This window comes from Toxotes jaculatrix, chromosome 18 (assembly GCF_017976425.1).
Source record: "Toxotes jaculatrix isolate fToxJac2 chromosome 18, fToxJac2.pri, whole genome shotgun sequence".
NCBI classification, from domain to species: Eukaryota; Metazoa; Chordata; class Actinopteri; family Toxotidae; genus Toxotes; species Toxotes jaculatrix.
Window position 1 is genome coordinate 4,315,903 of NC_054411.1, and position 22,512 is coordinate 4,338,414.

Here is a 22,512-nt window from a genome sequence, read left to right on the forward strand (position 1 = left end):
TCTCTCTCTCTCTCTTTCTCTCTCTGACTGTTCCCAAGTATTTCCAATAAACACATGCTCACAATGCAGCGGGCACGATTTGGCTTTCAGACTTCTGCCTTAAACTCCACAACCCAATAATAAAAATTTTAATATTTATTGCGTGTGTGTGAGAGTTTTCCTCTCACACGCACACAAACTCATTTAGAGCCATGTGATCTGCATTTGCCCTGAAAGCAAAATAAAACTGGAGCACTTGACAGGAAGCATGTGCGGGGTGGACATGCAGAAGTACAATCTAAACTGAAGTCCAGTATTAATGTTGTTGAAAAAAATGTATGTAAAGTCAAGTCCTATACATACAAAAAAAGTTGTCCACACAACTATAGAAAGACTGTCCACACACACTCACACCCCCCCCACACACAGTGTCTCTCTGTTCACAGCATATGCCAAAACAACAACAAACAGTCTCACACAGTGATGTGTAATTAATGCTTTTATGAAAACAGTATTTTTCCTTGTACTGCCTTTCACATGATACAGGCCATAGGTTTTAACACAGCAAAATCATAATTCACTCACCATCTGTTACACACTACAATTACTATTGAAACCCATCCTGATCATATGTACTGTTATTACAGTAATTCATGCAAAGCACCTTTCATTACTGAACCATTTCATTATCAAGGAACCTCCTTGTAAGAGTATTAAATGATTCACTGCAGCCCGCAGTAATATCTGCTGGTATTAGATTGTTGCAATTAACCACAGTTTACTAGATCAGAAAGTGAGGACAATTATAATAAAAATAATTACGAAGGTCAATAGAAAAAAAGGCAAGGAGCCAACATGCAAATATCTTAAAATGTCTAACATAATCTGACTGAACACCTTGTTTTAAAGTGTGTGAAATACTGCTGAAGCAAATACAACAATTGAAATTTTTAAGAGCGTCAGTAAACATAAGTGAATCTGCAAGTTAACACTGTTTGCATTTCAAGTTTGTTCATAATTTGCGGAAATACATTGTCATTTGTCTCAGAAAATAAAATCTTTCTCCTAAGAGAAATAAAAAGTGCTTAAGTAAGAATATCTGGAGAACCATGTAAGACTGACTATTTGAACATTTGTTTGGCCTTCATGGACAATACAACCTGTGGCAATCGCTTACCCAGTATTACATCTGTATTACATCACAGTTAGAGCTTACGCATTAATTTATAAAACAATATTAATCATTTTTTAATCACAGCTAGTCAGTTTGAATTCCTTCTTCTAGCACGTCTGAGAGAGCCTCAGTTAAAAAGTGCTATTTTTGTTAAACTATCTTCATTTCAAGTTAAAGCCAAATACGTATTAAGTATAAAACTGTTAAAATATTTCTTAAATCAAATATATATTACAGATTATTAAAGGTGAAATACATCTTTTACTCTGTCCAACGTATATGGGATAACCTCCTACACTTGAAAGTTAACAATATTTAAATTCATTTTGCAAATTCATTTTGTAAAGAGTCCCATGTCAGTGTGTTTCATGAACGAGAATTCTCAGTGCCCTGTTTCCAGAGCACTCAGCACTGGCAAGACCAGATACTCCCACAGAGTATCATGGATTCATTATCCAGCTCGAGGCAATTCATTTGCTGAAAGCCAGCATGCTTCTTCATCTCTGATAAACAACATCTTTCTTCCTGCATTGGGAAGTGGCTCAGTGTAAATTGGACCACTTGAGGTCTGGACCGGGAGACCGGCTGGCAGCAGCAGCAGAAGCAGCATCAGTCTCACTCTCCACACATTCAGAGCTCTTTTACCAAAGCCCTTTGTTGTCAGAAAATGCAGCTTTCCATCTGGTTCAGATGCACGTCATGCCATGCCTTTGGCAATGGCCATACGCTCGGACACAGTTTTGATGGGAACTCCTTTGCGGCTCACTTTGACATGGATAAAGAGCGTGGCGGGGGACAGACTGGAACCATCTGCCTTTAATAAGTGAACGTGTCGATAACCTGATAAGAGAGAATACAGTACACACATTACAAAAGCATGCAGCAGTGATGGCTGTTTTTAAATACATGAAGCACATTTTTATGAGCACCTGTGCGAAGGCTTGTGAAAGGTAAAGTGAACTGCCCCACAAAGTCGTTCTTGGCAGTGTGGTCATGGTCCTCCACTACAAACCGCACCAAGGCCAGATCAGGGACTTGCAGCTGGAAGCTCAGGGTGCAGTCCCACCGTGGGTTAAAACCTGCAGAGGGCGCACAAGAGCTTTAAATAGATCGCCCAGTACTGTAGCTTTCAAACAAACTAATCATGGCGTTGGACAGGAAACGCTCCAACAAAAATATGTCAAAGATCTGCGCTGCACAGAATCAGGTATAAAGAAGCTTAAGGATATTATGCATTGCCTTCTGTCTTCACATGCTAGCAGAAAAGACAATAATGAACCTAAATCATTACAGCATTACATTGTTCTACGGGTATAAGTAATTAGAAGGAAGTATGTATGAAGAATGAAGGTATTATAGCTCTACAGCTCTGCTTAAAACATCTATACAACTAATAATATGAGGTGTTTAATTAAGTCTCAGAATTACCATTGTTGTCAATGCGCTGTGTTTTGTCTTTTGCATTATCGATATCCACCCCATGAATTTCCACCCACACTTGTGGATCCACAATGGAGCTCGCCTTTTCTGTGTTGATTTTTGGCAGCTGCTGTGCAGATATTATCTGACAGGAAAAATTTAATCAGTCAGTTAGTGCATCAAATTCTGACAGGAAATATACCAAAATTACACCGAAGTCAATTTTATTTGTATAACCTATATTTGCAAAGGGCCAGTATATGAAATCCTGTGTCTTTAGACTCTTGACTTAAAAAAAAAAAAAGAAATCCCAAGAAAAGCAGCAGAGGAGGGATCCCTAATCTAGGATGGAGTAAAAATGGATCTGACTCCATTAACATGATGGTTTAACACTGTTTCTCAACAGGTTACCACTCACTCGTATAGTCAGTTGGGTGGGGACGTGACCGGGGCCTCCTCCCGTGTTCTCTGGGTTGAAGTTGGATGTGGGGCTGCACAGGAAGTTGGGTTTGAGTACGTAGCCACAGCGACCGTTAGGAAGGAAGCGACCCTGGTTCAGGTCCATCTGCTCCCCTGGCGTCTGGAAGTTCAGAGCCACTGCACAGCACAAAGAGGAGCGTGGAGTCAGTAACACAGCAAGACTGATCAGTAACATGCTAACGGAAAAATTTTCAGCATGAGTGAACATTGAATCACAGTCAATGAATCAGCAAAGGCCAGTGACATCAATGTGTTTTGGTGTGGCAGCAATTTGTAGAAATGAGAATCAGTATAGCGTTTCTTTGGCTCTTACTGACTGTGTAATGTTTGTCAAATGAATTGACTTAATTTGATGCCACCAGAAAAGCATCCTTGCTTCTAGACTGGAGCACTAACCCATCTGGCATCCACCGTTCCACATTTCCTGAGGATCATAGTTGGATGATTGGAGGCGCTGGCCGGAGGGGTAGATCCGGCTCAGCTGCCTGCTGTTGTGTCTTACAAAAAGCTTTCCTGCAAATGAAGAGAGAGATAACCACATGCCATGATACACTGGAGGCTGACTGTATTTTCTGTAGAATCGACTGCAGCAAAGCAATGTCATAAAATCATTTCGACGTTCTCTCTATAATGTCAAGATGCAATTATTTCCACCGTTGTACCCGAGTCTTTGATGAGCCTGAGGGCTTCACTTTCAGAGAAGGAGGACATTTCATTTGGTGGTTTTTCAGAGGCGTTTTCAAACCCCTGGAAGGGGGCGCTCCTGCAGTACACCACCAGCTCTGATAGCTCGGGGCTCAGTTTAGCAGAGACCTGGGAAGGACAAATGCAAACACAAAAGAAAATTGTTTGATTATCTGCATTCATGTTACCAGCTTCCCTGGCTTAACAGCGAGTCTTCTTGTACTGACCTTAGCAAAATCCTTCTTGGGTGTGTTCTTATTGCTGCTCGCTAGTTCGTCTTCAGAGCTTGAGGAAAAGCTGGCACAGCTGCCTGCCTTGCCCAGCTGGCCAAGGTGAGGAGTCTGCTTCTTCCCTTTTACCAGAATACGCCCCTTCAGCTTCTGCAGTGAAGGTCATTGGAACAAATTACTTCATTAGAAAACCAGACGGCCAGAGGTCTTTGAAAAAGGATCCACTTGTGTGTGCTTGCTTTATACCTCAGGAGAGGGCAGATCTTTCACTGGGTCGTCAGTGAGGGGCTTCGTGAGCAGTTTGCTACCGAGGATGGTGCGGAGGTGTTTGGCCATCACAGCCTGCTGCTCCACAGAACAGTGGTTCTCCAAGGATAGAACTAAAGGGTATGGGGACGCCTGCAGTGAGAAGCACAGGAAAACTCTTATGCCAAGCCGTTAAAATGCAATTAGATCACATAATAGCAAAGCAGGACCTTACAGTCTAATACTATGTCAAAGCCAAAATACCACAGGGTTTCCTCTGAGCCAAGTGCAGTGAGTTGTGAAAGCAAGAAGTCAGAAATCTGGATTTGTTTACTGACTGACTTCTCACTTACTTCATTAGCAGTCAGGAGGAGCTACATGCGTACACACAAGAAGATGATAACAAGTGAAGTTTCTCTTACCTTGAAGGCGTACTGGGCGATGGTTTCAATGACCTCTTTAAAGGGCACTTTGGAGGTGAGAGTGTGGCCGTGGTAGATGACTGGTTCACCCTTATCTCCATCCCAGCAGTCCAGCTCGACACAGCGACAGCCCTGATTCAGAGCCCTGACAGTGGCAGACACAAACTTCATGTTACACCACAGGATAATCATTGTACATAGCATTCTGAATAGATTGAGATAACATGAATAGGTGTTTGGTGGATTAGCGTCAAAATACTTGATGTATGGCTCTGTGCTGCTGGTACTGGTGACTTGGTCCTTGGTAAGGTAGGTGTTGTGCGACGAGGATATGAAGTAGTGAGCCAGGGGGCGGCTCATGTCTTGATAGACTCTGGTATGGTCAGGGTTAAACACATCGTTCTCCAGTGACAGCATGTACATGGTGAAACCATTCTGGGTCATGAACTGGTTCTTCTGAGCTGCAATAAATGCCAAAGTGTTTCCATCAGGTGGCTTATCTGTTACCAGGTTTACCAGCAAACTTGTTCAGAGTTTAATTACAGGGTTTAAATAAAGTAAAACAGGACTAGAGTGGGTGCAAGACAAGCTAAGACATGAGAAGGTTTATACTAAATCACAGCTTAATTCTCTCACAGGAACAGAGCTTAACAGTCTAGGAAAAAATGACTTTATAACTCATTTGAAGTAATTAATTACGGTAGTTTGTAATGTAATGAATAAAACCTCTTTGGCCCATTTTCCCTCAGTGATCGTCAGCTTATCTTTTGTGTAATTTGTTCAATAAAACTCAAACAGTGCTGTGACACCGTTTTTTTTGCTGTATATTCTGTTATAAAGAAAAGAGTTTTTGTGGATGTCATTTTGTTCATTTTCATTGTAGCCATGGCAGCTATTACTGCTCATGCTAACTATTCACTTGTTCCTACAATCCACTCTCACTGCTGGAGACATAATGTTCATCACTTTTTGCCCAGTGGAGAATTTTGCCTTAATGTTTAGAATAGCAAACGCTTTCATGGGGATAGGCTAAACCACTATTTTGTAGATCTGGTTACAGCAGCAAAAAGAACATCACAGTGTTTACATGAAAATGTTGTGGCTTCTTCCTTTAAATCCTTTAACGACTGCTTTCGGGACCTACCCCAGTCATTGAGCTCATAGGTGAGTATGAGGCTCTGAGCATGATTCAACGAGGCGTCCTCGCCTTGGTCTCCCAAGAAGTCTCGCAGCTCGGCAGTGGAGAGCACACAACCATTACTCGAATAGCGTCTGAACACGGAATCCAGCTCAGGCCGTCGCAGCAGCTCCCTGCAGAACTCCTCAATCTCTATGTGATCCAGACGGCCATCGCCAGATCGGTCACACCTCTGGGACACAGGGGAGAGGGTTGGGTTAAAAAAGACAAACAATGGAACACACGGAGAGAAAGACAAACACGTATCAAACACAGTATGCTTTTATTTTGGGAGTGCTTCAAATTCCCTGGGGGGAAAGTATGTCCATAATAATTCAACCCATCTGTGCACACTTACATTAAGAATATGGTTCTCTGAGGAGGGTCAGTATTGGAAATTGCATTGGGAAAGAGCATAAAAACCAACATCTCTGCTGTAATAGAGAGCTGAGGGACATAGCAGGCAGTAATCCTCCACAATAAAGAAATAACTGGCTCTTGATTTGTTGTGGGGAAGATAAGAGGGAGGGGATAAAGATGTGGAGGGGGGCCGGTGGTTGGCTTGCCACTGGCTTGGTAATTGAACACAGACTCTGGGCTGCAGAGTGTCTGAAGAATGACAGTGATACAGCCCTAAGTAGCAGAAATATCACCAACTCTACCCCTCTGTGCTTCTCCTCTCCGTCTTCCTACACTCTGAGCTTTCAGAATTCAGCTCATATGAATTATATATTGTACTGATACTGTGCAGGTATTAAAAACTCATACAATCCTGACCTTGAATAAAGAGCAGGCATACTGCTCACTCAGGTCAATGTTGATCATCTGTAGCAGCCGTTTGACTTCATCATAGCTCATCTTGCCGTCCTGGTTCTGATCCGCTCGCCTCAGGTAGCCTCGGATCCAAGTGTCGAGAGTTAAGGAATAAAAATGTTGGTCCATCCTGAGTCGACGTTGTTATGGGAAAGCAATGCAGAAACGGAGGAGTACTCTTTTATCATCAGATGTTTTCCACAATTCAGGTTCAAATATTTCACCCACTGACAGTTTCAGCTGTTGCGTTGACTAAAAAGAAATCAAAATGCAGATGTTCTGCCACATATAGTGAGAAGCATAATCCACCTTCAGTCTGTGCCAGCATTTTTTAACACTGTGATCCGTTAGCACCAAAAGCCACGAGTTAAAACTGTTGCCTCAAAATCTGTTGAAAAGAACTGAATTATAAATACCACAGGAACAGGCCCTCAGTTGTTGCTCTTGTTTCTACACAAGTAGAATGCAATTATGGTAAAGTCCCTTTGGGCAAAAACACTTGCCAAATGAATGTAATGTAATGTAACTGCATAAAAGAGTCAGTAGCAACAAGAGACTAATTTTAGTTCATTGTCACTTGCACCTACAGATGTGCCATACAGAAAGCTCACAGCTTTCATACTTTACACTGGCTCCTGACAAATGTCAACAGAGAATGAAAAAGAAAAGAGAGAAGGAGAGATAATCTTAATGTTATACACTCCCTGATGCTTATACTCAGTTTATCCTCTGGCTATGAGGGACGGTAATTAACAGTGATAGTCCTACTATATTTAGACAGAGCTTTTTTATCTAGTCATTACTGCTCACCTTAGCTATGCTGTGGACGTGGGATGACACATGCGCAGAGTCAGTCAACATAGCAATGCTGCCTCAGCTACACTATATTTATTCACTATATTTATTCTTGCATATTGAAACGGGGCAGGATATTGGTCCAGTTTCTCCTTCTGAGTCATGTTGGCCACTCGCTCCTTTAAAGTACGGAGTCCCCGCACCCAGCGCTGGGCTTCTTCCTCACAGGGGCACCGCAGGTCCAGGCTCTTCCTGGCTCCCTTGAAGACCACTGTGAAGCACTGGTTCTCCGGCACTGACCCGGACAGCCGCCTCAGCGCCTCGGACTGGCAGCCTTCACGCACGCACTCCACCTCTGTCACTGCGACTGGGAGGGGAAAGGAGAAGAAAGGGACGGAGAGCTTAGGCTAAACATGTTCTTGTGTTGTTGAGTAAACACAGCTTTGGCTGGACAACAACACATGGAGCAAAACAGCTAAAGGTCAAGGGTGAGGTGTTTTTTGGGAACAATGAATCTCACTAAGGAGAGTGACAGCTATGTGATTCTAATATATTACACGCTATTCAACTGAACTATCCACTGATCAGAATTCTCAACTGGATAATTTTAACCTGCAGCTTTATGACTCTTAGAACAAAAAAACTGACAAGCAAATGACAGCTGAAACTTCAATGGCAGAGCTAACTGGCAAATTAAGCACTAGTAAAATAAAATAAAATAAAATAAAATAAAATACACTAAAGGCAATCATCTAATGAGGGTGTGAGATGAAACTCAGAGGATCACCAGCGTCTGTAGAATTCATCCTCTTGGGGCCATGATTTCATGGTAATCCATCCAGTAGTAGAGATATTTTAGTCTGGACCAAACTAGTGGCCCGACACAGTGATACTGCCATCTCTACAACCGTGCAGCTGAAATGGCCAAAAACATATCATACATCTGTTTTTACTCTGTTTGGCTTTCCTGTCAGTTACTGAACGCTTTTCAGCCTTTCTGCTTCTCTGCTTCTCTGCTAATAGAACGACATACTCTAATTAGGGGTTTTATCTGGGCCTGACTTTGTCTGAGGAATCACTGGCCAAAAAGGGGTGAGATTTACAACTTTATCTGATCTGTTTGTCTCATTTTTGCAGAGCTCCGGTGAGTCTGGGCAACACTTGCTGGCCAGAAAAGAAAGCCAAACACAAACACACACTGGCTCTTTACTGATCGTAACACAACAACTTAATTCAGCACAGGAGCTCGTCTATTTCTGCACTAGGCCGTCTGCAGAGTGGTGATCACTCAGTCAGGCAATAAGCAGGGTCTGCCTGACAATAGCCTCATTCTCTGGCTGGAGGTCATAAAAGCCTCTGCTGTCCACCTCTTCAAAATTACTCCACATTCCTGCTTTGTGGTCATCCCAGAGACACGACAAAAGTGGCACATATGTGTTTGTGCATGTGTAGAGAGGAACAGCAGAAGTGCTAAGTGTTGTATTTGGTGCCAATTGCTTTTGAGTATAAGACACAGCACTGAACTGCAGGCATGAAATCACACTGGACCTGGAGAAGCGCCTGGAGGTTGGATAAGAGGAACAAAGCCAAGACTCCATCCGAGACTCACACAAACACACCCAGATATGCTCAGCAGCCTGTCCATGTGGCATTATCGGTGTCATCATTGTGAGAAGCGTTACACTCTGCAACTCGAAAACACTGTGTCTATTTCTCACGCAGCTGCGGCACAATTAAGATGGCCTTCATTACCCACTGACCACATCTACTTTTTCACAGTTCAAGCTCATCTGGTTAAATACCTTTCCTGTGTCAACGTGGTAGATATGTGGCAGTGAACCGCCACTGCAGAGGTCAAAAGCTTATTCGTTCCTCTTAGACCACCATTATCTGCCCATATATATATATATATATTTTTATTGTTAACAAACACCTCATCATGGGTAAAGTGTCTACTCTTCAAGGTATCTGTCACCTCGTACTTTAGGCCACAGGTGAGAGGTGCTGTGAGAGAGAGAACGAATGAGCAAAAACAAGATAAGACATCCACAAATTGATGGTTCACCATCCGTGCTTGCACACAACCTTCCATTACAGCTGGCATATGACTGATAGTTTAAAATAGAGGGTGCAGTTGAAAATTAATGATGAAGTATAACGAGTGAGTCCTGAAATTAAGTAAAATTTGAATCAGGTTCTTCTGTCACCACTACTTCCTTCCTGACCAATAACTGTGCATTTAGGGTTTAATTACTTGCCTCACGCCTGATACCTACATACTCCAGAAGAGAAAATATAATATCACCAGTTACTTTTACAAAACAGCGTTCACACAGCTCGTCATTTTAATCTAGGAAAACTAATCTTGTTTTTCACCTCGTAAATAACCTCCTGGAGTTTGTATGCTAATGCAGGGTTTTCACTGCCATTATAAGACTTATCCAAAGTGCCTAATGAATGAACAGAAAAAAAAAAAACAATTTCATTTTGTTTGGCTCTCAATGCCACTCAGTGGTTTTCTTCTTGCTATTGTCTGATTGCACTGTGAAATACAACAACCAGTGTTGTTTATTTTATAAATGTTGTGATGATAATAGTCCAATATGATGTGAAAATACAAAGTTTTTAGTCAAATAACATGAAATTTTCTGCTGCCCAATAAACATCTAAGAAACGTAATCTAAATGTATAAATGCTTAAGTGAATGGGAAAACAATTTCAGAGTGCACTTTCAGCCGACTGTAAGCCAGACCTCCAGTGAAGCAAACTATGTGTCTGTTTCGGCTTCCTGTTACCTGCTTTGATGAAAACCATTAAACCCACTTTTTCAGTTTTGCATTGTTTCCCCAATTTCGCTGCTAACTCCCACTCTGGAGGGAAAGGTAGCCAGGCGCTTCCTCCGATACAAACGGCATCACAAGAAGGATGTTTTCACTCGCTTCACTCGCAGGTCTCCTAAATCTCCCTTCTACATCCCAACCAACCAAAGGGTGGTGTTTAGAGGACCAGTTCAGCCAAATTAGAAATAAATCCAAATTTCCCACTTACCTCTGCAGCCATGCAAATGATAAAAAACTGCCCACAGTGAAGTCTGTGGATTATTCTGAGTAACATGAACATTGTTTCTAGGAAGGCACATCATTTTTGAGTTTAAATGTAATTTTGTGCTTTAAGCACCACAAAGTAAAACCCTTTTCAGTTCCACTGAAACCAGGGTGCTGGAAAAAGTCTCAGCAGCAGAGCAGAGATTCAAAAACTTGGCAAATAAAACCAAAACTATCTGCACTGCGTCATACCATCAGTGGTAGTAGGAATGTTTGCTTTTTCAATTTGGGTGAACAGGCCATATGATGTATTTTGTGCTTCATACTTTCAAATTCATCTTTGATCAGATTTGTACCACATGTGTATACACAAAAAAAAGCTTAAGAGGTTTGGGTAAAAACCTAAAGATTAAAAATCATACTCTCACTACCAGAGGTCACTTTCTGGTAGTTACCTTGTGCGATTGTTGGACCTGGTGTCATTACTGAACCCATGAAAAGGTATTTGTTGTTGTGAATTGGTACATAAATTACACAAGATCTTAAGTTGGCCAGGTGGCAGAGCCAATGATTAGTCTCCTCACTCACCAAGGAAACAAGCAACCCTTTTAATTAGGCAAAGCAGAGGAAAGTGCATGAAGTAGAGCCAAGATAAAACAGCTCAACAACTCTGAACAATAAGCAGAATGGTCGCACAGACTCACATCCCAGTCTGGACTGGTGCGAGGCCTGCTGGTCTGCAAATAAGTTTCCCCCCAGGCAAGGTCCTTTTCTCCTAATCTGATATTGCTTATGTTTCCTCTCTTTTCACGAGAGAAGAGTAATTCCAGTTTATTAGCGGTCTTACTTTCAGTGCTCCCACTTCTCATAACTAACTCCCTTTGGTCCTTTGCCTCTTTTCCACCTAAACTCCTCCCTCCTGAGTTTACTCAAGCCAGCCCACAAAAACTCTGAGCTCTGCTCACTGCTCTCCATGACCTTAAAGCAAAGTGTGTGTCATACTTACACGTCTGCTGGGCTTTGGCTTTGCGAGAGCTCTTGGTGGACTCACACCACACGGTGAGTCCGTCCTCCAGCAGCCGCAGGTTTCGGCTCTTCTGCCACCTCGGAGAGCGCACTTTCACCATGTTGGTGCCCCGCATCATCCCACATACGTCCTCGTTGTCCAGGAGCCCTGGCGGGTGCGCACACACATACACATGAAACAAAATGGAAACTTTCAGTGCAAAAATAAAGTGTGATTCAGTTTGACGATGTGTCATTGCATCATCAGGAAGTTGATTTTGACTGGTTTCGTGCTGTTTTATTGTGATGACACACAAGCTTACTTCACATGAGTCTGATGAGGTTCATCTGAAGTTCACACCTGCCCCATCTTTCCCGGCTATCTTGTGACAATGTTGGAAGTCGAGATTACACAATAAACCCATGCAAAATGGCAAGATTTATGAAAAAGCCATGACAAAAAACAAGTAAGGGATCCTTGAGCATCACACAAAAATTGAAGTCTGTGTAAAAATATGATATTGTGAAGTACAACGACATTTCAACAAAGTTTACTCTTAGTATCATCGTTTATTCCAGTGTGTCAGGTTAACATCAGAGGCCAGGTTGTGATGCATGTGCTTTATTTAAATACCACTTCACCAAACTTCATGACTGTTTTTTCTTTTTTTTAAGAGCTCAGCAGTGGGTGTTGCTTTTAAAAATGACTAACTCTCATTCAAGAGCAACATTTCCCTGAAAACAGACCTTGTTGACTGTATTTGTCAAGTTGACCTCACATATATAGTCAACACTTTTCTGCTTATACCCTAAACCTGAGTTTGTGTTTTATATACAAACCTCAGAGAAAATTACTTCATGTTTTCACAAAGTACTGCTTCTCTGTGTGCCTTCTTCCAGTCTAGACTCTAAAAAAATGAACACAATACTGTAGGTTCAAGCTGAGACGTAATTCAGCAACGATAATTTATAGATTTATTTCTCTGTTGGGGCAGGAGCAGGCCAGCAGACAGCAGAAAAGGAGGCTGTTATAACAGTTAAAGTATGGAAAGTTACAAAGTGTTTGTCTGGATGTATCTCTCATACTAGGTCTCCCAAACTATTACCATCAATGGAAATTTAATCAAGAATGACTTTGACACAACCACAGTCACTCAGAAAAATGCAGAGCCTCAGAACTGAAGCACGTATCTTTATTTGTTGTGAGCACTGAAAGGATTGGGGCATGTTACAGGAGAAAATAAAAGATGAAAGCATGAGCCTAAGGGATGTATAGACATGGTGAATACAAAATACAAAGCTAAAGCTCAGCCATGTGGATTCACTATAACGCGGAGATGAAAGCAAGTGAATGTGTTTGGTGAATGAGTTGAATCTTGTAAAAAAACAAAAAAAATCCATCACAAAGCCAAATGTTTGCACAAGAGAAAATTCTTTTGAATTTACAAGTAGGAAAACATTTTTACATGAACTGGTTTTGATTAAAACTTAATAAGGTCTAAAGCAGAGCTGACACAAGTAGTCAAATATTCTGATTGGTTTATCATCAGAAAACGAATCGGCAATGATTCAATGATGCCAAACAGTCACTGAGTTCAGCTTCTCGGTCCTGCGGATTTGGGTCATTGTGTTTTTTTTTATATTATTGTTCTCTAAATATTATGAGATTTTGGACTGGTTATTGATGAAAGACAACAAGCCAAATGTCCCATAAATGTCCCACTGACCTCTGAGAAACACCGATAGAGATTTTTCCCACTTTTATGGACCAAATGCTTGGTTTGATTTTGGACAGTGGAGAGTTCGAACAGCCGTTTCTCCGCCTCTAAGTCCAAAGGTACAATCCAATACTGCTGAGCGGACATTTTTGCATGTATAACCTACAGGCACCATGAAAGCAAACTTTACACAAGAGTACAAACCAATGTGAAATGATGTAAAACTCAATCAACTATCGCAGTAATATTTTCTGCAGTGGTATAGGATGCTTTAGGGCTGCAACTAAAAATCAAGTGCTATGAGCACTTCAGTACCTCAAAGTGTATGTTAGTTCTTGCAGCCTGGTGTTGTTTATGCTGACCATAATCCTTTGGTGTTTCTCCACCACATGTATAACAACAACCAGAGCTTAACGCTTTCTGGAAATATTGTCCCAAATTACAGTCTGTACATTTGTCAGAAAGAAATCTGATCTAATGACCTGTTTTAACAGGCTCAGCCTAAAAGCCAGGACAGGTTCCTATCAATCAGCTGATCAAGCTGGAGTTATAAACAGGAAAACACCAAAACAAAACAAGGCGTAACAGCTTCCTTTGCAGGGATGAATGGGGCCTCTTACAGGGCTGTTTTCTCCTTGTTTTTCAAAGGAAACATCCAAACAAACTCTCACACTTGTCAAATTATCCTTCAGGGCTTAATCTCTTCTGCTCACCTCTAAAGATTTGTCCAGACTCAGTTGGACTACTTTCTTTCTCTTTCCTTTAAATCACAGTTAACTGCACATACTGTCAGTGCCAAATGGCTGTCAGAGTTCCTCGGGGAGGCCCCTGAAGCTGAAGCACAACAGAAACTGCTCTCAGCCCCCCCTAACCAGAAACAAGCTGGGTGCAGCCGAGACTTTCTCCTCATCGGGCTCGAACACAAAGAAATCCCTCCATCCATAACAACCATGTTTTTCCTAGCTGTTACCACATGCATGGCATTCCCACAAGCAGAGCACCAGGACCTGATTAACTGCAGGTCATTGGCCACGCTAAGCTGCACAAACAGCCTTAACTGCCTCTGACTCAACCCACTGCTCCACCTTTTATCATTGCCTCTCTAGCCGCAGCCACATTCTTGCTCTCCTACCTACATTGTTTTAATATCTAACAGGAACAGAGCCCAGATCTGCAAGTGTGGGCAAATCCACAGTTTACCTCACATAGTTCATTTAAATAGAGGCACATTCATGTTTTGATAAACTACGTGATTGTGAAAGCCTCTTCGTAAGTGTGCAAATGAAGGGATGGGCATGATTCTTCAGGCTAGAGAGCTGCGCCCTGTTTTCTTTTCATCGTCTCCTGCAGAAAATCTGGTTGACATCCACTTCATCACATGGTCAAAGCCCTGCATGCCGACTAGCTAGCAACCATGCTGATGTGTTCTAATGCAAGCATCTCAACACAGCACCAAGGGAAAACAGAGGAAACAGAATTAGCAATGTTAGAGAGGAAAGAAAGTTCAAACAAGAGTCTACAGCCATGCTAGCAGCTCTGTGAGGCCATACTTAGGCAAATTACAATTCATCCTGAGTAAGGCAGGAATTTCTGTACCCAATGTCATGACAACACATCAAACAGTTGTTGGGACATTTTACTTCAAAGCACAAACGTGAACATAATGGTGGCGCTAGAGAAAAGCCAGTAAATCACAAAACTCAGTACTATTCATCATCTGGGAGCTATGAATGCCTGTGCAAAATTTTGTGCCACTCCATCTCGTGAATGTTGAGATATTTAAGTTAAGTGAAAAGATACCTGGTGACGGCGCTAGAGGAAAGTAGGATTAATCTTCTGGGGACCACAAATCTATGTACAAAACTTTAATAGCAATAAATCTAATTCAGTGTGGACCAAAGTGGTGGACTGACCAACAAACTAGCATTGTCATTCCAAAAGCCATGCTAGTGGCATGGCTAAATAAACAGCAAAACTGATGGATAACTAACGGTTCCATGTGTGAACAACTGGCTAAAAACAAAAAGAAAATACAGTCTTCTGCAGGATCAGCAGCAAGAACACAATAAACACTCAAATTAATCACATATGGCATATTTCTCCTAGGATATATCGACCCATGCGAGCAGTGGGGGAGCCTCCAAGCTGAGAGGAGGATTAAAAAGAAAATAACCATATCAGCTGGTCAGTATTTAGATTGTGTTTGCATGAGTCCTCTTCACTCAGGCCCACATACCAGCTCCTCCTGGGACACAGTTCACATTTCTCTCAGCATAACAACTGTCACGAGAGCCATCTAGCAAGATTATACACTTGCATAAAGATAGACAAGATAGGGTGTTAAGATATGGGTGATGGGCCAATTACAGTTTCTGAATTCTGTCCCACAGCACTCCCCGAGGAGACAGGTCAGGCAGCAAGTAGGGCAGTCCAGTCTGCATCTCTTAATACTAGGCCCAGTCTGTAACAAGAATGGTGACAGTCCAATCTAATTGTTAAAAGATGATTTGGGGAAAGCATAAAAAACACCAACCCATAGTTTGGAGTCCTGACTCTCTGCAGCGTCGGGTGATCTAAGAACAGATTCCCCAGAAAAAGGATTAGAAGCAAACTGAGAGATAGTTTAAGCCCCTGAGAAACTACAGCACTATTGAGAAAGAAGCCCTGGCTTTGCTGTGGAAATATTCACCAAAGAGTCAGTCAGAGAAAGAAATGCACTGTACGTTGCTCTGCGTAGTGACGTGTGGCTCAATTAGACCCCAGAGAGCTTCTGAACAAAATGCCAAAAAACTTCAACAACACACCTTCAGATAGATGAATCTGGGACTTGGGAACTTTAGTGCTGCACAGAAAGAATGGTTAACTCCAGTCACAGAGACAGAAAGCATATAAAACTCACTGTATTTAACCGTGTGTTCAAAATTGTGTTTAGAAGTTAATTAATTTTCTTTTCTCTGTTTTTGGCTCTTTATAGTACCGTTTGAAAATGCATATCCAAGATTCTGGATCTGGTTTTATGTGAATTTGCCTATGTGGGATGCACACGTTGGAATGCAAGAAAAACTGAAGGCATTCATTCACAATTTTAGCAAAACAGTTGATGTTGCAAACAGATTCAACATATGGGTGAAATCTGTGAACTCATACAGTATCTCCAGTCCAAACCCACAAAAACAAGACATGGATGTTTGTTTGTTTAAATCCTAATCATACACAGTCTAGTTGTTTGTTCTCACAAGAAACCAATTGCTGTGTCCCAACCGTCAAAGAGCTCCTACAAGTTAACAGCACTGCCAACAGACTCGGATTCTCTCTGAAATCAAATCCACAACCCCCCAGGGACGTCTGTGGTAACGAATATATCTATCCATGCACACTTGTCTGATTCAAACATTGATTATCTGAAAAGTGACAAGCTTCACAGGTCCCATTTACATCTAAGAAAAAGGCTGTGAGTGAGAAATCTTTGAACAAACACTTAGTGGGACTAGTCCTGTGACACCACATGACACAAAATCACCAAACTCACATTATTCCAGACTGTATGAATGACCTGTGTGGTGTTTTCCCTTTGATAGGAGTAAGGATTAAAAAGCTGCTAAGACATGGTAGGTTGAGGGCCACTTGACTGATTTATGACGACACATGGTGGTAAGGGGTCGGGGGTGGGGTGGTGACCTCGCTGGCTTCATTAGTCAGTATTAGTGGTTTGCTCAAATATAGCATTGACAGTTGTGTTTTACATTTTCAGGCACAGAGATACCGTTTCATAACCCAAGCACCAGTAATGCTTAAACAAGTTTCTGCATAGTGTCAGAGTTTTAACATAGTTTGTTGAGTCAAAAGCCAAGGTCTGGATCCCTGCACACACACACACACACACACACACTGCTGTAAAAGCATTACAGATCAGGACTTCAGCTCTCAGGAATTAACTGGTTGGAGCAGGATTTCTAATCTTTTACAGAAAAGAAATAGGCAATCAGTTATAATATAGTTATTTCTGATTCAAAAATAATTAATAATTTGTTGGATTTTTGAGAACATTTGGGGGTGGAAATACTGCATATTATGTTTTACTGTGAAATTATGGACACAGTCATCGTGTTGCATGTATGTAAAAAAGTCCCAGTTCTTCATTTATTTGTTTAAAAAGTTGTTTTGAATTTTTTTGATGTCATGCTGTTCACTTAACATTGTATTCCTGGCAAAGAACATGAAATAATACCTGAATCGTATGATAAATTACTGTCTGGAAGCACACTTTACATGTCTTTGGTATAAATAGGTCAAATGGTACGCACAGCATCAACAGTGGGGCAGATTCCCAGACATCCAGTGTCTTTTCAGAGAGTCTGACAGGTGCTCTCTTACTGCTCAGCAGGTGTCTATTTTGGGCGAGGTGTGACCATTGCTTAAGAGGGCTTGTATGAAGGGGCAGCAGCCCATCAGTGCTGGGCTGGGGTGGGGGAGTAGGCTGCATGGGATGGGAATGGTGACTGACTTCTGACTTGAATCACACCAGAGGGCCAGTGAGCAGTTCAGCTCTTCATAAACTCATGATCACTTCAACTACGCCCACACACACACACACACACACACACACACACACACACACACACACACACACACACTGTCCATTTCAGCTCTGTGTGGTGTGTCAGTGTGTGAGCTGTCATTTTCTCCTGATTACCACCAAACCTTGTCATTTTAAATGAAAGCTACTGGAGTCTTGTTTTATACCGTTTTCTCTCGAAATCCACTCCACCATACAATTTTTAGAGGCTGGGGTAAAAGGAGGCAACTGGGTCACAAGCACACCGCCACACAGTAAATACAGAAGTAAATGAGCAAATAAATCAAGCAAATATGTCTTCAGGTTTTAAATTATACCAGAATAACGCCAGATAGGTAACTGAGTCTGTAGCCAGCAAGGAAAGTAGGTAACAGGTATTTTAAAAGGATGAAAATGTCACAACAATAATACTTTTATGTTGGCAATGACGATAATAACATATAGAACGTGCCATAATACAAGACTCAGACTTCTAGATACAAGAGATATCAGTCTAAATCTAACACTAACGTGCTGGAGTTTAATGTGAATATTAAAAACATTGCAGGAATGCAACTATGATGTAACCTTGTCAGCAGGTGCTCACGACATTCATATCAAGTGTCATGTGAACACGGAGGTAAATACCACAGGAAAAAACACTTATCTTGATTCTAAAGTGAGAGCCGCAGACAGATTTTTACTGTATGTCTTTATACTAATCGAGTTTCTCCCTAAAGCCGGGCCAGACTGCTAACTTTGCGCCAACAGAGAGGACAGCTCAGCGTGCGAATTAAAGTTTGCGAGTTTCCTTACCGAGTCTCCTGATGGGGTCCATCGTCTTCTCGGCCACTTTACTCTTCTGCTCCCTGGGACCGCTGGCCGGTGACTTGCCGCTACCCAACATACTTTTGGAAACTCCAGCGAAAAATAACTACGACTTGAATACTGAACGCTTGCCGCGTATTACGGGGAAAGTAGCACGGAGGTCTGAGGGTGCAGGTGTCTTCACGCAAAACTCGGATTTGTGCTGCCCCAAAAAGACCCAGAGCACAGAGAGAAAAAGAGGGACAGAGAGAGCGAGGGACAGAGAGCGAGCGCCGAGCGCTTTTCCAAAAAAAAAAAAGTCCCTCCCCGGCGCTGCAGTCCATGCTTGAGCGTAATATGACTCTAAACAGAGCGCACACTTTACGCACTCCCACCTCCTCCTGCCCCAGCAGAAAATGAAATCACATGAAGCAGGGATGGTCAAGTCCCTCTGTATTCGTTTAATATCTGCAGACATACTTATAAAAACTTCTTAAATCTTACTGAGCACAGACAGAACTCTGACCGGTTAAACTTTCAGAGCCATGGATTGTTTTAAAAAAAAAAAAAACAACAGTATGACGGCTCCTGTGGTTTTGTCTTTTCTGCTTCATACGTTGTCTGAATAGAGCTCTATGGAGTGGTGGAGCAGACATAACATTATAAATATTTATGGGTCCAGGGGCAAAGGAGTTTCAGTACAGAAGCATGTTTAATCACTGGTCATATATTAAGGTTTAATTCTCACAATTTTATTTCTAACCTAAATGAATCTTGTGCCATGCAAGGCTGTGAGCTCATAAAGGTAAAAACATTTCCATACTTAATAAACGTAAATAAAAGACTAATTCCCATGTAACAAAAACTCCTTTAAGGTGAAAGAGACAGCTGAAAACATGACTTGTGTGTACTTACAAGTGTGTGGATAATTGTCTTTGTGTTGAGCTCCAGTGCTGGAAGGTCACAGGTGTCTGCTTCAGCATCAGGGGACGTCTAGCAGCTAAGATCTTTTCATCCAGGTGGGGTAACGAACACATGCTCGTCCTTTGGACACTGGCTGTTTCAAGGAAATTTGAAAAACAAATGAGAATAAACTGAATTTCTTTTCTCTCAAGACGCACAGGCAGAAAAAGGCCTTTACTTCAAGAAGGAAAATATATCCCCTGTCCACTTACTTGTGTCAATGAATTGGGGTACAGCGCCTCCTGTTGGTGGTTTAAAGTAACTTCTAAAATCTCAACAACAACAACCAGTTCTGTAATGTCATTTCATCTTCTGCAGCCAGAAGCGAGTGCATGCTGTCTACATGCATCTAAATGGTGATGTGCAGTGTGAAGGAAAAAACATTTTTTGTGACTAGATGGAGAGGTGCCCACAGTACCAGAGCACTGGCTGGAAACTTAATTAAGTCTTTGTAATGGAGTTATAACAGAGACCAGAGAGGGACGGAGCTCAGCTGGGCGGTCTGGAGCTCGCCCTGTCAGGAAGAGAATAAAATGTGATCATCCCTGATCCACAGCCATCCACACATAGGATTGTGAGCATGCACACACAAATAAACAGGTTTGGTGGGGTGGGTGGAGTGTGCTTAAAGTGATATGTTTCTTCCACTCAGTCATTTAATGCAGCTGGTGTAACCAGTGTTTGTCTCCTCTGTCACATTCAAAGAAGCCAATCTGGACCTCTGCTGTCTTCATCAAAATCTAAAAAGCACAGCCCTCCTGTGCTTGGATGGGTATCAGCCAATGCTTAAATTTACACTTCAAGGCCATGCGTAGGCCTATAACAATTTCTATCTTTCATCTCTTCTCAATTGCAGCAACAACCATGTTAGACAGGGTGAGAGATTAAGTCATGCCTGCTAATCCTCACAAGCTGTGATCTATGCAGGAGCAGCTTTGGTTCTGTTGCTGCACCGCTCCTTGATTTGAGAATATGGGAACCCTTGGTATGATTTCTCAATCTCCATGGTCATTAGGTTTCATATTAACTGGAACGTAACACCTCTTCCTCAAAGGACCCCCAGCTCAGCTTGCTTATTTGCCAGAGCAGAAACTCTGTCTGCTTCTATTAGTAGAAACAGTAGGCCTGTGTTGTTTGAAGCCACTGGATTCCCGGTCTTTACAAGCAATGTTAGGAGATACCAGTCACCCACCATAAGAGGTCACAGACTAAACAACCCATTTCTTCCTTTAACTGACAGAGCTTGGTAAAAACTGGGAGGAAAGTAAGCATGCACAGTTAAAGATAAAGCCAGTGTATTTGCTAACTCCTTTACAGAGAACAGAATCTCTAAACAGACCTTCGATATGTGTATGTTAAGAATGTGCAGCAGAACAATACCAATACCAAACCAAAACAAAACCAATATTAAGCTATTTATATTCCATTACAAGATTACCATATTTTCTCAATTACTTCCAGCAGTTTATTTGACAGAAACCTGCAATAGTTATAATTAAAATGTATGGACAACGGATCAACGTATTGTTAGTTAGGCGTGTAAAACCCAACTAGTGTTTAGTAACCAGGAGTAAACTAAAGGAAAGGTTCAGTGCTGCCTTGCAAGATCAGGCACTGTCTACTTCCTGAAACTGAAACAGTTCATCGAGTGGTTTACAACACGGATTAATACGATCAAGGGCTGTTTCTAACGCTGTTCATGTATTTTTACAAACGGTGGCCTATATTGTTCTGACATAAAGTTCTAATGTAAACGAATAAATTAATCGTAACACTGTAATAGAAAACTCTACAAGGAAACGTTACTCTCCAGCAATTACGCTGATCCAGTATAAACACACTGGCCTAGTTAGCAGATGGCTAACGTTAGCAATTTCTATAGCTGCTGGTATTGTGTTTCGCTTGTGGCGTGTTCGCTACAGCTGTATCGAGGAATGGATAAGGACACTATTTGTCTGAAACTGATCGACTGCTCGTTGTTTCATAACTTTTTATACGCTACACCGTAGCGTAAGCTAGTTAGCATTAGCTAGCCTAGCTTTATCAGCTGTATGGCGTTCTTCGTTATACAGATCCTGACTAGAAGCTGTTTTCTTTTAAATATCGTGCTCAAACGTTACGTTTATTTTGGTTATAGTGCGTATGCCTTCACACTTTATAGATTGATGCAGTGTTTAGTTTGGGATCGACTCGACATAGCGCTCGTTTACTAACTAACGTTAACGTTTGGCTAACGTTAGCTAGCTAGCTTATCCTTAGCTATTAAGACGACACAACAGTGTAAAACTAACACTGCATATCACAGCATGGGTTGCGAAGAAAGGCTGAAAACCGATCTACACCACTCCGTCCACTGGTAACAGGATTATTGAGCAAGTGTGAGATCGCCTGACCCACCCTTAAACAACGAAGGGCTCGGAGCTGTGCTCGCAGCAGTAGATTGACAATAACTGTCGTTTGTTTACGCTGATTCCAGAGTCCTCCCGAGCCCCTGCCCCACGACGTATCACTCCGCACAACACACAGAATATTCATACTGAAACATTTAATGACCCAACTGGCACCAAACCCACGCGTTTTTATGCCGGTAAACATGACAAATAATTGTGTTTTGAAAATTATCCCAATTTTCTTATTTTCATATGTGAACATTCGAAGCGGACTAGTTTCAGTTAGAGGTTTTCTTCATTTTGCTTAAAATACAGGAGGGTTTTCGCTTCTGTATTAATGCGGCATTCGTCTGTGTGGCAAACAAGTACAGACTAAGTCTATGGTTTTAAGTATAAAATTTCATAATTGGTTCCAGCTAAGATATAATGTCATTCTAAAGTATCTAAATTAACTCGTATTTCATACCATTTACTGGTGACCCCTTTATTTGTAGATAGTAGCTCCCATAAAATGCCCTGGACTGCTTTCTTGGTGTGTATTACGTACTTTTGATTGACTATTTGACTGTCCAATCCGAAAATACTTTAAGCTTAGCAACAGCAAAGATGTC

General features: G+C 41.7%; 1 protein-coding gene across 4 annotated transcripts; it reads right to left on the reverse strand.

Annotated features, from left to right (window-relative positions):
* Window positions 1-465: 465 nt before the first annotated feature.
* On the reverse strand, window positions 466-22,384 carry plcd3a (phospholipase C, delta 3a). Of its 4 annotated transcripts, XM_041062532.1 has the most exons (17): window positions 22,368-22,384; window positions 19,724-20,025; window positions 19,464-19,605; window positions 11,470-11,637; window positions 7,558-7,786; window positions 6,589-6,718; window positions 5,779-6,004; window positions 4,894-5,095; window positions 4,635-4,779; window positions 4,213-4,365; window positions 3,964-4,116; window positions 3,715-3,865; window positions 3,449-3,565; window positions 2,991-3,169; window positions 2,582-2,717; window positions 2,083-2,232; window positions 466-1,993 (listed from the first exon to the last, which is right to left on the reverse strand). In XM_041062532.1, exons 4-17 carry the CDS (start codon window positions 11,606-11,608, stop codon window positions 1,851-1,853), a joined length of 2,253 nt encoding a protein of 750 aa, XP_040918466.1. In that variant the 5' UTR covers window positions 11,609-11,637; window positions 19,464-19,605; window positions 19,724-20,025; window positions 22,368-22,384; the 3' UTR covers window positions 466-1,850. The 4 variants fall into 4 exon arrangements, with proteins under 4 accessions (XP_040918466.1, XP_040918467.1, XP_040918465.1 ...); XM_041062533.1 differs by lacking the exons at window positions 19,724-20,025; window positions 22,368-22,384 and adding an exon at window positions 21,909-21,946; XM_041062531.1 differs by lacking the exon at window positions 22,368-22,384 and having other exon boundaries at window positions 19,724-21,834.
* Window positions 22,385-22,512: the final 128 nt, after the last annotated feature.